Genomic DNA, 17,580 nt, shown 5'->3' with positions numbered 1-17,580 from the left:
CCCCCACACACACCCCATAAACACCACACCCACAACCTCCCTTACACACACCCACACCCCCTACTCCCCCTACAAACGCCACACCCACCAACACACACACATTTTTCACCCCCCACACCCCACACCCCCCCACATACCCCTCACACACGATATGCAATAGTAAGACTTTATTTTGAGCTATTATGCAATCACCTCTATATCTATACTACACAAACAAATGTAAATCAGGGCAAAATATATTTTTTAATAAATAAAAATATTATAGTAGATATTTGATTTTTAGTATATGATTGGGTTTTTTTCCAGTTCCAAGATGGCAACCCCCCTCACTCCCCCAAAAGAGAGGCGAGGGGAGGTGCAGTCATTTTTTCATAGCTCAGTGAGGCTCACTATGACAAAGTTTGAGAACCTCTGATCTAGATGAAAAGTGCTGAATCATTTAAGATTGCTGCAAAATGAATTTAGCGAGTGTGGCTGGGATTTTAGACTCCCAAATCCCCTAGGCATTGCTGAAAAAAAACCCTGCTCTGCCATTACTACCCTGAATCTACAGAAAACTGAAATGTTGGTGAAACAAGCAGCATAGGCATTGACTCAGTTCTAGATAAATGCCAAATTTTGCGTCAATATACAGCACATTCACTATGTTCAGGGCTCAAAGATAAATCGATCCCTTAGTTTTAAATGGATTTATTATTTTTATCCCTGTTGCAGGATTCCATCCATACCAAACTCTGAGGATGCTTGGAGTAAGAGAGAGGCAAAGTGGTTTCAGTTTTTTAAATGCATCTGTGCTTTTGTTGATGATAAACTGTAAGAAGTTTAAGTCTAGTAAGACCCTTTATGTGCTCAGTGTATAGCTGTCAGCTGCCCAAGCACCATGTGATGTTTTTCCTAACATTTCCCTGAGGAAACGTAAATTTATAGTGTGTGCATGTTAGGACAGCCAACACATTTCTAATCCCAGTATGAACAAGAATGAAAAGAGTAATGTACAGGTATCCAGGTATTTGACAAGCCTGCTTGAAAGGCTTGTGCTGTCTATCTAATCATCCTTTTTTATTTGGGCTTTCATCTCAGCTGGAGAATCTTATGTTGGATAAAGATGGACACATAAAAATAACAGACTTCGGGCTCTGTAAAGAAGGTATAAAGGATGGAGCAACAATGAAAACTTTCTGCGGCACTCCAGAATATCTTGCCCCAGAGGTATCTTTATTTTGGTTGTTATAACAAACTGTGTTCTTTAAATTAACACCATTCTTGAGCATTGTTTTAGTGCAGGAAGGCCTCAACCTGTGAAACTGTTTTACCTTTGGCCCGGGTGAATGCACAAAGTGAAGGCTTTTTGTGGTAGTAAAATAAGGCACAACTAGAGTAGTTTCTTTTATGAAAAAATAATGCTAGGGGAGCATGTTCTGTTTTGGTCCACTGATGGCTCTTGTCCTTGCTGATTGCTCCTGCCTGCTTCTCTTCCTTCGAGGCAGTGACATGGGGGCTGCCGTATGCTCCTGTTTCCAGCTGTTTTCCTGTTTTTCTTCATAAAGGATAAGGCTGTCTGTTCCTATGAAGAACTCAGGCACCTGTCAAAGTAGGCTGGAGCCAGCCCCATCCTGCTTGCTCTGCTCTGAAGGAGTCACCAGAAGCTCCTTAGTGAATCCAGGTTGTAGTCTGTGGACCACCATTTGAGAACTGGTGATGGGAAAAGGGATTAATAACACAGCAAGGAGAACTTGTTCACAAATATGACTCCTGGTTGGCAGGATCTTTTTTAAAAAGCAATGTTAAGCTGCAGCCTCTCATTGAGGATTTTGTGGCGTGATGTAAAAAATACCAGAATTATTTTTTTCCCCCCCACCACAGACTGTCTGAGGGGAAACCCACACAGGGTAGTTACTTAGCTGTTTTGGTCACCTAATCACTAGTACTTTCCTCTCAGTATTTATAATGAACTGGCTCAGTCGCAACCCAGAAGGGCAAATCCCTGTAACTGCCTTACTTGCAGATCTGTACTGTGAGTTGGAGTGTTTAAATCCTGAAGGCTTGCGTCATCTGGTTGACAGCATGTGAAAAATCTGGGAATTGTGTATAAGCAAGTATTGTATGTTTTAAGGTCATGCATCCTTGAAAGTAGGGGTGTCTTTCTTGTCATCTCTATTTGTAACTTGAATCCAACATAGAAGCATGTTTGTACAGTTGCTGCATAGTTGTTTTTAGGTTCATATTGGAATCTCGTGCATGGTTGGTAGTGACTGAACCACTCCAGCTTTGATGTGTCAGATATATCGACGGCTGTGGTGTTTACAGCTGTTGCGCCTTCTCTTATAAATTCCATCTCACAGCTGTTTGTTATGAATTGACCATCCATATAATTTAAGTTAAATGACCTTGTTACCTTGCTGCTTCCCAGTTATCAGGCATTTTGCAATAAATCATGGGCATGTAATGCCTTTTCCTGCTGCTTATCTAGTTTTCCCCTCCTTGGCTGCAAACATACTTCAAGTTACAGTAACACCATTGTCCTGTTCCATACATACATGAATTCAGTGTTTGGGAGAGGCATTTTTCCTTTTTGCTGCTTGTGTTACTGATGTAGCGAAGGCAGAAGATGCAAAATTCTAGTAAATAATCTGAATATGAAATATAATCATTTAACATGTTGGCTTGGCCAAATTTATCACTTGAAGTTTATTTTGTGTAGTAGAAAATGTGATTTGTTTGTTTGTTTGTTTGTTTTGTTGCTAGCACTTGTATCATATACCAGCAACCTGCCATAGGCTTGGCTTTTTCGTTTCTTTTTGTTTCTAATCCATTCTATCATATCTCTCACATCAGTTTCAAAATGTGAAGGCAGTGTGTCTAATTTATTTTCAGTAACCCAAGTGGGTTAGTGTGAACAGGAAGCCCTTATTGAAAGGGTGTGACTCAGAAGTATGGCTAAGTGCATTGTCACACAATATCTAGTACGAAGTTAGAGCCCATGATTCCTCATAAAGGATGAGGCTGGCTCCTGGAATCCTGGCAGACAAGCAGCTGTGTTGGTCTTATACATATATGGGGCAGCTGTAGAACCAGCTGTCGTTTGGTGTGAATCATACGGCAAGAGAGGCTGTAAATAGACCTGTGTGGGGTAATCTAATACCTGACAGCCTTTGGATTTTTACAGCAGGCCTTTTTCCTGGTCCAGATAATTTTTAAGGCAGAGTCCTAAATAATTCCTGCCAAAGAGAAAGGGAACAAAGTTAAAAAGAAGCTCTTTGAATGAATTATATAAGAATCTGTGAATAAACTTAGAAAGGGCCAGGTCCTGTCTTATTAAAAACCCGTGGCAAAACCTCTGCTGACTTCAGCCGGTTCTTTGGTCCCAAATCCCTCTGAAGTCTCCTATTTTTGCATATAAATGATTCCAAACTGTAGCTTTGTAAAGTGAGCAGCCATGAACGCTGTATGACAATAAAGAACAAACTTCAGAAGTTTCATTTCTTGCTACTAATAGGTGGTTTAAATGCAGACTTTTTGGAAGAGTAAAGATATTGTGTCCAGAATATAGAAGTAAAACCTGTGGCTAGAATTAAGGAAAAGACATTTGCAATAGAAGGTTTTTTCCCCCTGATAATTAAAAAGGCAGTTGTTTCTTTCCTTGACATCTTTGTGTTCAGTAAGAAAAAGCTGCACATCAAAAAGATTTCAGGCTGTCTACGAGTGCAGAGCATCTGAAAATCTGGAGAGTAGATTTTCAGAAGTTCAGCTCTCCTTGAAGATATCGAAATAAAAGCCAGATTTGCAACAGAATGTTCAAAGCTGAGCTGTTTGAAATCTCTGGCCCTTAAAGTTAAATTCAGCTGGGTAATTCTTTTACGATGCACAGACAGTCTTTCTTGCACTGCAACCTAACTTCTTTTTTTTGTATGAGAAAGCTTAAAGAAAATGTACAAGTCAACATGGAGACAGAACAAATATGATTGTAGCTTTGAAGCGACAGGTTAATAATCAGCTGCTTCTCTCCCCAAATGGCATCTTGTTTTTAAAATGGGATCCCATTTGGAACGGTTTCTAATGAATAAGTTAGGATTTAACAGCTGGCTTTGTAATGTGAGAGCAGACTTGGGTTCTCAGCCTCTAGGCTTTAGAAGGTTATGCTTATCATGGAAGTAATGTGCGGGGGGACGGGAGGGGGAGAGTGCCACAGCATGTTTGCTCTCTAGCTTTTTTTTTTTCAGTCTTCTTTGCCTAGAGCGTTCCCTGTTGATAAATCATTGGTGAGCATTGGTGTCAGTTGTTTGCAAAGGGATCTCCAGAAGGTATGCCGTGCCTGTGGACACAGTTGGGAAATACGGAAACATGAATATAAAGTACAGGTCCTGTTGTGTGAATGTTCTGTGTGTTCCCAGTGTACAACCATGTGTTAAACCTGTTCTGTACATTTTTTTTTTTTTTTTGCAGGTGCTGGAAGATAATGATTATGGTCGTGCAGTGGACTGGTGGGGCTTAGGAGTTGTAATGTATGAAATGATGTGTGGCCGCCTGCCTTTCTACAATCAGGACCATGAGAAGCTCTTTGAACTCATCCTCATGGAGGAGATTAGATTTCCACGCACTTTGTCACCTGAAGCAAAATCTCTTCTGTCAGGTTTGCTAAAGAAAGATCCTAAGCAGAGGTGAGACACTTATTTAAAATCTTTGTTTTAATTTCTTTACTCTGCTAGCTGATAGCGAGGGATCCAGGTTTTCTGTTTCCTATGGGAAAACAGAGAAAATCATGGTTTTTACCTTTTACCAGGGGCAAACACGGATTTCTTATTTTACTGGAGAAACCTGCAGATTTTGCAGTTTTGCAAAGAGCGCTCTGGCTGGCAGATTTCCAGCTTGCAAGGGGCTAGAGGGAGCTGGAGCAGCGCTGTCAGGCAGGGGGGGCACCATGTGCATGTATATGCACGTGGCCACCAGGCAGCCTGGAGAGCAGCTCCCGCAGGTAAGTGGAGGGGTGGGAATTGAGGCCCCCATAGAGAGGGAGGGAGTTGGGCAGGGCTGGGGCTGCTGCCCAGCCAGGCAGTGCTAGGGGCCTGGGGCCACAATGTGTGGCTGCAGGGCCCCGGTGGGGAGCGGGACAGGCTGTGGGCAGCTTGGTCAGGGGGTGGGGTTGGCTCCCCGGCTCTGCATGCCCTGCGGGGGGCAGAGGGGACCCATGCCCCACAGATCTGTGCACAGGGTGGGGGTGAGCTGCCTGCTGTGGGATTGTGCTCCCGCCCTACTGCCCTCCCCAGGGGCCTTCGCAGCCCGGCGGGGTGCAACCCAGTTCTGCAGGTCAGAGCGGGGCCGCGCATGAAAGCAGCTTGCTGCTGCAAGCTCCACGCTGCCCTGGCAAGTCATCCCCTGTGTGTGGGGCTGCAGTGAGGGACACAACCCCTGCGGCTGCTGCGCACCTAGTGGACATGTCACCAGGGCAGTGCAGGGCTCACAGTGATAAGCAGCTTTCCTGCATGGCCCCACTCTGCTCTGCAGCACTGGGTTGCACCTGTTGAGATGCGGAGGAGGCCCCAGGGGAGGGCAGCAGGGTGGGAGCCCAAGCCTGTAGCGGGCAGCCCCCACCCGCCTCTGCTCCCATCCCACACACGGATCTTGGGGGCATGGGTCCCCTGTGCCCCCTGCAGAGTGCATGCAGCAGCAGAGAGCCGGACCTACCCCTGATCCTGCAGCAGGCAGGCAGCACGGGGTGGGAGGGAGGAGCTGGGTTCTGCTCTGCTGCAGCAGCCACCACCTCCAGCAGGGGGCTGTGGACCTCTGTCCCTGGCCCCATGGCCCTGGCAGCTGGGGGCCCCCTCTGGCACGGGGCTGGGGGTGGGGAGTGAGGGGCACCAGCAGGGCTAGGGGAGGCTGTGGAGGATGAGTGAGGGTCCTTTCATTTTAATCATGGATTTTGGGGGGTTTACCAGAGAACTTGCGAGCGATTGATTGATTGATTTATCGGGGAAAACCAGGATCCCTGCTGATAGGTCTGGCTTCATTTCTTTTGTTGGATTCACTACATAAAAACAGTAATATTAATGATACCACAACCTTCTTAAAGTCACCAATGTGCAAAAGTACATAAATAAAACAGGAAATCATCTAAGAAATTCCGAAAAATATGTTTTATCTCCAGCACTCCCTTGTGAAAGACTCGTACAAAATGTCAGCAGAAAATAATAAAACTGGGCCTACACGAAGTGCTGTTTAAGGGGCAAATTAGACAAAGGACTGGGGAAGAATGTTGTCCTTTCTCATTTAAAATCAGAAAGAATTTTAAGATTTTTAAAACACTACAAAATTGTCAGCAACTAAGAATAGCTGCAAGATCCAATGAACAAATATCTTCTTTGTTTTAGAAGTTGCCAGACTGGCACTACAATAAGCAACAAAAACCGAAAACATACTAGAGGATCAGAACTTCAATATATGCAGTCCCACTAGTTCATGACTATAACCTAGGAAAAAAACAAACAGGTTACCAGCTTTTGTTCACAAGGAACATATGCTGACTGTTGCAGGTTGTAAACGTCTCTTGAATGACTGCTTCAATTTTTTGTACTGGTTCTAACTTCTGTTTTCTGTTTTTAGCTCCATACTGAAACATTTGACTGTTATCAGTGTAGGTCCATAGCTTATCAGGCAGGGTTGGTATATTCGCCATCTGCTTTCCCTGTTCCTTTAAGTTTTTTAATAGCCCAAAGTGAATGTACACAGTACAACAGGTAGGAAACTTTACAGGGTCAAAGAGGATCTCTGATCTTTCCACAGAGAGAGACATTAATTTAAGCCAGTTGCCTTATTACCAGCACCATAATGCTAACATAGAATGGGCAAAGTTCTTATAGCTTTTCAAGGGGTAAAACCTAGTGTGTGCTAATGTTGTGAGCGGGAGCTTACCGTGTCCTATAGGGTTGTTGTCCTGTGTCCTAAAGTTGTTCCTAAACTTACATGAGATGGGAACAACTTTAATCCCTCTTGAGCTGGGTGGGATTCAGGCCAGTGACCTACAAGTGATTCCATAGCTCTTTAGCAGCACGTTTCTGTATTCAGTCCTGTAAAACACTAATGGGTTGGCTTTGCAGAAAGCTTAGTTAAATCAAGGCACGACCTTTTCTTAGTGTATTCAGGTAGAGGTTTCCATTCTTGGGAAATACAGGGAAGGTTGCCTTTACAGCTTTCCCAGTCTCCCATAACCTGTTTGTTAAGGGACAGCTCTGGTTAATCAGAATGCAAACAGCTAACAGCAAACCAGATAGAATCATAGAAAATTAAGGTTGGAAGGGGCCTCAGGAGGTCATCTAGTACAACCTCCTGCTCAAAGCAGGACCATCCCCAACTATATTGTGCCAGCCAAGACTTTGTCTAGCTGGCTCTTAAAAACCTCCAAGGATGGAGATTCCACAGCCTCCCTGGGTAACCTGTTCCAGTGTTTTACTACCCTCCTAGTGAGAGAGTTTTTCTTAATATCTAACTTAAACTTCCCATGCTGCAACTTAAGACCATTGCTCCTTGTTCTGTCATCTGCCACCCCTGAGAACAGTCCAGCTCCATCCTCTTTGGAACCACTCTTCAGGTAGTTGAAGGCTGCTATTAAATATAAAAATACTAGTACAGCCTTCAAATTCACTTTTAAATATAGAATTGTGTACTGTAAACGGATTTCAACAACTGTTCCCTGATCTTTCTGTTCATATTTACACAAATGCATGCTCTTGCATTCATATGGGAAACAGCATAGAATTTGAAACCTTCAGATCCACAACACAGACCTCTTCCACTTCAGCTGCAGAAATAGCTGTGAGAGGAGAAAAATGCTCTCGCCCTCTGTGGACCAACCCATGCCAGAAGAGATTGCATATGCACTGCTATTACTTTACACATGCATTAGAAACAGATGTAGAATAGTGACCATCAGAATTTCTGCCTTGTCTTCATTGCTCTAGATTGAAGCAGACTGTTGCATGGTGGTTAGAGAGCTTAGATGATTGTAACAGTAGCTCTTACAGGGGTAACTTTGGGGACCTGAACCTAGAACCTCCAAGTGAAAATATGTGAGTGCACATTACCTGAGCAAAGAGTGTAAGAGAGAGACAGAGAGAAATCAAGGGTGCCAAACTCATTAGACCTCACTGGCCCCAAGTACCAGATTGGGTCCACAGACTGGCCCTGTGAGCCAGCATCAGCATGCATCAACTCCGAGACCCATGAGCAGCATCACGATTCTGATGATAGGGTTCTCACCTACAGGCCATATTTTTGACACCCTTATATATATGGAGTCAAGCTGCTAGAGGGTGATGCAGAGTTGCACTGGATTAATGCAGGTTACTGAAGCAACTTATCATATTTTTCCTCAAAAGCTGTGCAAGAAAGTAGCCAAGACTTGGATCCCTACCTCAAGTGACCATGAGCCCGTTCCCAGTTAAATTATGACCTTGTACCAGTTCCCAGTTACATTATTAGCCAAATGGGTGCATGCTAGTTGCCTTAATGATAGTGGGAAACCTTGTTTAATAGCACGGATTGTGAGAAGCATCAAGGTACTCACAGCAGTAAGGGGAAGAACTGGGCCTACAACTCGGGTATTCTTGCCCTGCCATTTCATGCCGGGATCCCCCGAAGTCATGTGATGGCAAGTCATGCGATTGTCAGAACTTTGCATCTGCACTAGGTGCCAAAACTGATTTTGCTGCCTTGACTTGCTGCTAGTGAGTGGGAGAGAACGAAGGAGGAAATGGGAAAGGAAATCGAACCCTAAGGCTTCCTCCCTGCACAATAAAATATATTTTTTTCTTTTTAATGAAGAAATACCGAAGCATTGTGCACGGGGATGTTAAGTTAAATGAATGGCTACAAGTGACTCTTGGACTGCTATCAGGGAATTTAATGTTACAAATAACCTGTCTCACCTCAGCTGGTAATGTCTGAGAAACGTTAGCATTTACTTTCAGTAAAAGCAGTTGTGCTCCAAACTCACAGGCATGTGGGGAAAATATGAGGAAAGATAATTGCACTCAGACTTTAATCAATCACAACCCCCCTCTCCTTTTATAAGAGTAAAGGAATTTTGAGGTTTCTTTAGGGATTCATATAAACGTATTAATCTTGGAATGTGAACCTTAATTTTCCTGAGAAGAAAAAGAGCTGTTCTATAAACGTTTCTTCTCTGCTGCCTTGTGATACAGCTCGGGTTAAGGGAGACAAAAATCCTTATATGTTTTTACAGTTGAAAGAGCAAAGTTTCCCAAGTACCTTATTATTCTTTCTTTCACTCTAGAGATTGTAACTGGTAAGAATTGAATGAGTCAGGGTGCTCTATATGAACAGGGTGGCTTTTTCTTTACAGCATATGTGCAGTCCAGCGGCAAGTTTCCCACAAACTCAAATGAATCTCAGCCCTGCTGAATTTAGATTTGCAAGTGCCAAGATTTCTCTTATTCATGGATTCAACCCTTTTTGTCACTCCATACTCCAATGTTTCCATTCCCCCATCCCACCCAATATCGGGGTGTCAGAAATATGGCCCATGGGTGGGAACCCAATCACTTTGGTTGTTTGTGTTCTCTGTTATGTTCCTTACTCTGAGAAGGTCAGTTTACCACAGGATTTCTTCCTTTTCTTTCTTTGGTCCTTTCTGGCCTTTGCCAACAGGAAGGAACAAGAAATAGAGGCTAAAAAGGTAAAAACCGAGCTCTCACCTCCACCCTACTTCTTGTCACTTTTGTGTGTGATTGGGAGGGCTGGAATAGAATCCCAAAATTTTGGGTCACTTCTTTTAGCAATTCAGGCTCCTTCATATCATTATTCTAGGGTTGCTGAAAACCAGAATGGTGGTGTCTTGAGTTCATGAAAGTGAGCGTTAAAGCTTTTACTTACCCTAATCTTTTGAAAGTAAGGGAGCTGACTATTGAGGCATTTAAACTGCCTTAACTGTGTCCTGAAACACACAACCTATCATTGTCCTTTCTTTGCCTCCAGGGTACTGAAAATGCACCTGATGATTGCTTCTTTAGTTTGTGTCTTCACAAGCATGTCAGGGCCTTAGTGGGCCTTTTCTGCATCTAGAGGATTGTGGCATGCCATGAACTACTTGAATCCATGAAGAAGGTTTTTAAAATGCATCCATTTTAACCTACAAATGCACCCCCAGTCTGCTTGGAGCAGAATACACTTCCAGCAGTTTGTATGAACTCACTTGATCTAAAATCAGTGGTACCCAACCTTTTTTCCTCCATGGGCTGGATGACTGGTATGAAGCGGGTCCATGGGCCAGGACTGACCCAGTGCACATGGAGCTGGGACCCAATCCAGTGCACACTGGATCTGGCCCTGGTCCCACATGCCATATTGTGGTGAAAGCCCTGTGGAGGATCAGGCCTACTGCCCCAGCTGCAGGCCTCCGTGCACTGGGTCAGCCCAGCCCCAAATCCCTCGTGCTCTGGGTTAGGTTGGATGGCATCTCATTGCCCCCTGCTTGCAGGCGGGATTCCAGGTACAGGGCCATGTTATCTGGCTCACGGGACTTAGAAATTAATAACTATTAGAGGGAATCTAATGTAGACTTAGAAGATGACGTAGTGGAGGAGCAGTGGCTGTGTTAATTACCATGGCTTCTCCCCTTCCTCCCCAGATTATCATACTTTTAGGGAGCCCCATGGGCTGGATCACCTCGCTCCACAGACTGGATATGGCCCATAGGCTGGGGGTTGAGCACCCCTCATCTCAGCCATTTCACTTTGAACTTGTCAGGTGACAGCATGAGCACAGACATGGTGGAGTGTTTCAATTAATTCTGATAGTATCGTGTGTGCTTGAGTGGCCTTTTGAAATCTCCCAGATTCTACTGTTTTCACATCAAACAAGTCTACCTGGCAGCAATGTAGGGAAGAGAAGGTGATGATTAAAGCAAAAAGTTATGACTTCTGTTGTACTATCAACAAATCCTAAATACCTGGGACAGAGCAGGGTGTATTTCCACCCTCTCAACTGCCTATGTAATAGGCTACAGACCATCCAACCCAGCATGGTATTTAAGAAGCTGTCTCTGTCTCCACACAACAGGGACAGCTTCTTAAATACCATCTTGGGTTGGACTGTCACAGAGACTGTCCTTGGTGTTCATACTGCTCGTGGGGAAGCCAGGTAGATGCAGCTATATCCAAAGACTTAGGAACTGCTAGAAAGAAAGAAGTCTCTCTCTAGGTTTGGGATCCTTGATAAAACAGGAAACTTTTTTTATCTGATGTGTTTAGGGAAGGTGAAATGTGCAGCCACTCCTGCCATTCCTCTCAGAACAAGTGGCCTCTGCTGAGTCGGTTCCCAAGGTGCGTTTTCATCCTATTAGGGAACCAAGTGGAAGTAATACTGTAAAACACACCTGGTAATCAATTCCAGCTAGAAATGTGAAAGTTGCCTTTCAGTAGTATGCCTCAAAAGCTCTGGGAATGTGCCACCTGGAAAGCAGCTAATTTGGAAAGGTGTTCACTTCTGAGTAGATGGTTGTAGAGTCTTACTTGGGACTAGACGGTTACAGTGCCTGTACCTGAGCGTGGAGGCTGCTCTGATGCACTGGAATTCCAGCATGTCAGAGCAGACTTGATTAATCGAGTCTGTTGGAGTGTAGTAATTGCTGTGCTCCAGCAGTCTCCTGCGTCTTGTGTATCAGCGTCTCTGTACTTCAAAATGGCAGCGGGGGCACTTAAACTAAAGCTTGTCAAACAAGCTTTAGTTCAAGCACCCCTGCCTCCATTTTTGAGCCTGGGAATGCTGATACATGAGATGCAGCGGCACTTTAATTAGAGTGGCTCCAAGAGCCACTCTAAAACACCATCCCCCACCCCGGGAGTACGTGTAAAAGTACCCTAAGTGTCAGAACCGAAGGTGGTGTTATGGGCTACACTGCATCATGCTAATAGTTTCTACCGCTGTAACTATCAGAAGGAATCCACTGTAGACTTAGACTTAGAAGGTCAAGTAGACTGCTTTCAGTGGTTAGAGTGGTAGAAACTGAATTGGAGGAAGCAGTTACTGTAATCTTAGGTAGGCCAAGAATGTAGCTTTCATTCTTAAATCAGACGGGCCACCTTGTACTAAGTGGCTTATGCAACAGTTGGTTTTAGACTACATGTGAATGGAAGCTGGTTGCAAAGCAGTGAATGTAGCCACAGGACAAAGTGGAAGAGGAAAAAGTCCTATTTCTCGGGTTGCCCCGTTTTTGGAAAATATGGGGCTGCTGCCAGCGTCAGAATATTCTCCGTGTCATTCTTGTAAAGCAGAGCACGTTTGTAAGGAACAACGGTTAATAGTTCCATAGAATTTGAGGCCAGAAAGGCCAGCTTAGGTAGGCTAGTCTGATCACCTGTATATTACCAGCCATATTTCCCCTGTACAGTGCTTTTGTTCAGCCACTGAGTGAAGCAAAGTCCTCAGTGTGCCACAGAGAGACACAAGAGATCAAGGTGCCACCAGTAACTGAGGCCCCTGTGATAGCATGTAAATGACTAGGTGAGAGATGCCCAGCTGGTCCCATCCTTGCAGGTGACCCTTCCCTTGTTCTGAGGAGATGGTTAAGGTAACAATGAAATGGTTTGAGGCTTCAGATTCAAGTGTAACGGAGGGAAGTGCAGAATGAGCAATGAACCATGAACAGTCAAGAACCTGGAGGTGAGTGGCATCAGAATCTTCCAGATGAGGATGGCCCCAAAATCAGAATCTCTCTACTAGGTCCTGGTCCAGCAAAGCAAATTCTGGGCTGTTGAGATGGTTTGTGTGCCTAAAGTTAAGCACGTGCTCGAGTGCTTTGCTAGATTGGAACTAAGCTGCAGCAAAGGTGACATTTTTCAGTTGAACTGGAATTTAATTTTTTGTGAATGTGGGAATGGCCAGGGGTCATTTTAATCTTCACTTTGAGGAGTTAGCTGAAATGGCAGGGTCTGTCTGTGATTTAGAAACCTGCTCATTTTTGTATAAAGACCATTGCTCATAAGCCTTTGAGTGATCTAAGCATGCTGAACAATTTTGGTATTTACATGTGCTTTTTCTGTGGAAAGAGCTGACTGCCATTCACTTCTGGAGCACAGATATTAGCAGCCAAATCATTAAAATAACTTCCAAGCCATATAAATTCCAAGCTCCGACTAGTTCCATGTTTAATTTTTTTCTTTTTTTTCCTTCAGCTCCATTTTAATAAAGTTTCTTTCTTTGGAACTAAGCTGAAGCATAGAATAAAGGTTCTTGACCTAAGAAGGAAGCAGCCATGAATAAATAGAAATGTCCTGTGCTCAGTTAATGAGACCCATTTAAGCTCTAGTCTTTCTTGTTGCTTCTGGCCCTCTCTATTCATTTCATATTTCCCTGTGTACTGTAAACTTTTTAGTAGTGGTTTGCTTTTCCAGTCTGGTTATACCACTCTGGATTCTGTCTGCCGATTTCCATGCTGTGACGTTAATTTTACGCTGCAGACTTTTTTTCTTTCAGGCTTTTTTTCGCCAGATAATGTTGCATTTCTTCACAAGATGCCAAGTTTTTAATTGTAAATACTTATTAAAAATGGTCGTGCTCTTGCATTAGTTACTGACTTGAGTTTTGTTCACTCCCAGAAGGCCCTTTTATTCTAATCCTGGCAAAAATAAAAACTGCATTGAAAATACCTTTGTACCCAAAACGTGAGGTTTTCTGTTGCATGCAGCTTTCCTGTTCTGTTTCACTGAGTTTTACTTTTTATTTTACTGCCTTATCAATTTTAAAAAAGTATAACACCCCCCAGCCCTGCTGCCACTTCACCAAATGTGTGTATTTATTTTTTGCAGAACAAAAGCTGCTATAACCGTGCTGTCTCCAAAGTACTTGTACATGTCTGCAGCTCACTAGCCTTTTTGCATGCTGGTGAAAAGTAGTGTTCATGTCATTCTTAGCTTGTATTTGCTTTGGATTTTCTATATCAAATGGAGAGAAAATACAGTGAAGCAACATTGTTAGTAGTCAGATTGTGGGTGGGGTATTGGAAAGGTACTTCATGGCCCTGTGCTAGACACTAGTCTAGGAAGAGAAGTAGCCTGTGTAGAGTGGGTGGAATGGGATGCTCGCCTCTCATTGTACTGGCCAGCATAGATGCATTGACGCACTGGAGAATGTGAAATGAGCCTGGTGGAGAACTGGCAGAGCATAGTACCTTCCTGCACCTGTGGTGCAGATAATGATCCAGTCTCCTTCTGCAATCTGTTTCTGGGACGGGGACAGTATAATAATGAGGGCCTGATTTAAATCACAGATTTAAATGTGCAATGTTTTTCACATCCTGCCCTTTGCTGCTGACTGGGTGGGACACAACAACCATATTTAAAACCGCAGTTTTTGCCTTCCGGCCATCAGTAGCAGTCAGCAGGGTCAACAGGCCCCTCCACCAATCGGTGTCGGGGAGCATGTGTGGAGAACTCCAAGATTAAAGGAGCTGCTGTGCTGCGAGTTGGGCCCACGATTTAAACCAGGCCCTAATAATAACACACTGCTGCTTACTTTATGCAAATCATTGTCACAATCAAGCCTGTGATTTATACTGTAAGTGAAATTTAGAAGCTTGCAGCATGGTTACATAGTGAGAGCAATTATGGCCCTGTGCTAAAGGTTCCAGCTGGGGATATGGGAGTGCTGGGGTCAGTTTCCAGCTCCATTACAAAGGACCTGTGTGACCAAGGCAAGTCATTAGGCCCAGATTCTGTTCTGTGACAGTAGCTCCTGGCAGACATTAAAATAGTGGCACCGTTCAGATCTGACAAATGTTATGTTGGATCCCAAATATGGCATGTCCTGCCATGCCAGAAGTGCATGCAAGGACACATCATGTTTGGGATGCGACGTAATATGCCGCAGATGCCAGTCATGCCACTGTGGGGCTGTCCCCAGCCTGATTCTGTGGATCAGGCAGGGGACAACTCTGTCCCTAGCTGTGGGGCTGTCCCCAGATGGGGATTGGGCATAGATAGCTTTGGGACCCAGTTCAGGACTCAGAGCTGCTCCCAGTCCAATCTCAGGGATCAGACTGGGTCTGGGATTATACTTGAGCCAGTGTTATCAATCAGCTAATTGTTGGAACTAGCCTCAGCCAGCCCTGGGTCTGGTTTGAGACCCAAGTCTGTCCAGGGCTAGCACTGACAATCACCTGCCCACTTTTGCTTAGTACCTTGGTGGTTGATGTGCTTGCCCATGAAATCACCTGTTTGTCAGCACCAGCCCCCAACAGCCCCATGTCCAGTTGGAAATAATGGGACTGTCTGAAACTGTTGACAATTAGGTGATTGTTAGCACTGGCCCCAGGCAGCTCTGGATTCAGTTCCAGACCTGGAGCTATCCCCAGCTGATGCCAACAATCAGCTGATTATTCATATGGGTTGGGGCAACTCTGATCTTGAATACAACATATGTCCCATTTGATTTAAGGCGCCATGCAAACCAGCCACAAAGATGTTTTGCGTTATATGTGGAACATCTTTGTGGCTGGTTTGCCATTTTACAGTGCCATAAATTGGCTGAACATGTACCATGTTATAATTTATGGTGAAATTAACAATCGTGCCATAAATGCAGTGTGTGTCCTGGGCCTGTGACATTGAAATGGTATTTAGGTTACTTTTAGATACCTGAGTGGCTAAGTGCAGTCTTACTCCATGTTGTTTGTGTTCTGGAAGACTATTATGTATCTGCTTTTGTAGCACACATTCATCACAACATTAAGACTTCAGAGTCACAGAAAAGGGGGCAGAGGGAACAGGATGTGGAAGAGGAGAACCTGCCCACTTTTTGCCTAGTTACCCTAGTGTTTAGGTTGCTAGCCCAAAAAATGGGCAATCCAGGTTCTAGACCCATTCTGGCCGAGCTTAAACCTACATATTCCACTTTGAGGAACATTCCACCAAGCTCTAGGCAGGGTTGAGGGCATTCTTCATCTTTCCTGTTGTACTGGGCCACTAGGTAGAAAGGCATGCAGAATTTGGAGGGCCAGAATGAGAATAAGACAAAAGGAACCTAACCAATGGAGGTGGCTTTCTCCTGGAGGGGAGAGGATCCTGGGTTCTGCCTTCTGATCCAAATGCTGTTTTCTCATTTTTATCCCGTGACTAGTAAATGCAAAACTTATCCCATTGCTCAGTGGAAACAACTGTTCTCTGCCTTCTCCCACCATGTGGCAAGGCTCTGTAATAGCAGCTGTCTAGGGATAACTGGTCATCTGTCTGAATTGGATCCAGTGTAAGTTATCCTGGCGTGCAAAACCAATGCAGATTGCACCAGTGTTGGCATCTTGTGAGTGTAGACCCTAAGCCAGTGCCTGTTGGCACTCTTACTGCAGCGTGTATTTTTAAGCTTCTTTTCTTCTTTGAAAAGTGAATAAAATGCAGTGTGGGTTTCTGTGTTTGTGCCTCACATTTTATATCAAATCTCTCTATAACAAGGTTGTGCGTTGTTGGTTTTCTAATAGCATCTCTCATGTTGCAAGTTCTTGGAGTTCTGTTGGTTTAATTCAGTCCGTAGTTAAGCCAGTTTTATTTTATTATCTTCCAATTCTGGTTGTGATGATTCCTGTGCAAACCTCACTGGCATCAGTCCTAGGTACCAGTAGTAACTGGCTCTTTAATTGAAACATAGTCAAATTCTGTGGATGATGTCTAGAAGACATTTTGTTTCCCATAACCATGCTAGCCCAGATCTTCTAAAGAGTGGTTTGTTTTTTTTTTTTTTTTGGGGGGGGGGGTGTCTTTTTTATATCAATAATGATTTCTAAACTATGATTTCAGAATGTCTAATGTACTTTAAATGGTGCTTATTGGTTTTGCTGTATTTATGCAGCCAGGACAAACCCTATAACCCATCAGGTCCTGTCTCTCAGATACTTTTATTGGAAAAATACATGTTCTCTTTTTATTTTATTTTTTTTTGTCCCAAAACAGGTTAGGTGGTGGTCCTGATGATGCTAAGGAGATTATGCAACACAAATTTTTTGCTGGCATTGTTTGGCAAGATGTATACGAGAAAAAGGTATTTATAATATTCCTCTTAGGGAAAGTGTATTTGTGAATGAATTGTTTTCTCACCACTGTCCCCTACATAAACTGTAGAAGAAAACTGCACAGAAGAGATCTGGAGCGCTTGAGTTATCCTTTCTAAGCCTACCTAAATTGTTACACTGTTCTGCAAGTACTGCAGTTATAGGATTTCCCAATCAAAACTTTTCTTTTAAAGAAAAGCCATCCATTTCCATGCTAGGAGAAGAAGGGTCTCTGTCAAATCAAAAGTGGTCACAAATTCATGTTTTGTTAAACACGTATTTGTGCAAAGCTGGTCTCATTCAACTTTCTTCTGGTAGGAAACAATTTCCCATAAGGTGGTTGTAGCCCAGAAGTTGGCTTTTTGTGTCTGGGTACCTGAGAGTGAAGCTAATCAGAAGCAGTAGTAAAAACCTGCATAATTAAAATAGATGAGATCAGACGCATGGGACAGGCATTAACCATTCAGTGCCTTCCACTATAAGCATCATGGTGCCCTCTTCTACAGTGCCTTTTTTGCCTTATCTGAGCTGAT

General features: G+C 43.8%; 1 protein-coding gene across 6 annotated transcripts in view; it reads left to right on the top strand.

Annotated features, from left to right (window-relative positions):
• AKT1 (AKT serine/threonine kinase 1) overlaps window positions 1-17,580 on the top strand; it is a 102,990-nt gene that overhangs the window by 76,295 nt on the left and 9,115 nt on the right. For all 6 annotated transcript variants that reach the window (XM_025192607.1, XM_025192606.1, XM_025192604.1 and 3 more), the window contains 3 exons: window positions 1,081-1,209; window positions 4,444-4,658; window positions 16,950-17,037. In XM_025192607.1, the coding sequence (XP_025048392.1) occupies window positions 1,081-1,209; window positions 4,444-4,658; window positions 16,950-17,037 (432 nt within the window). The remainder of the gene's footprint in view (window positions 1-1,080; window positions 1,210-4,443; window positions 4,659-16,949; window positions 17,038-17,580) is intronic.

The sequence above is a fragment of the Alligator sinensis genome, unplaced genomic scaffold (genome assembly GCF_000455745.1).
Source record: "Alligator sinensis unplaced genomic scaffold, ASM45574v1 scaffold890_1, whole genome shotgun sequence".
Taxonomy (NCBI): Eukaryota; Metazoa; Chordata; order Crocodylia; family Alligatoridae; genus Alligator; species Alligator sinensis.
Note: the sequence above shows the minus strand (reverse complement) of the source record. Positions and strands in the feature narration are given on the sequence as shown.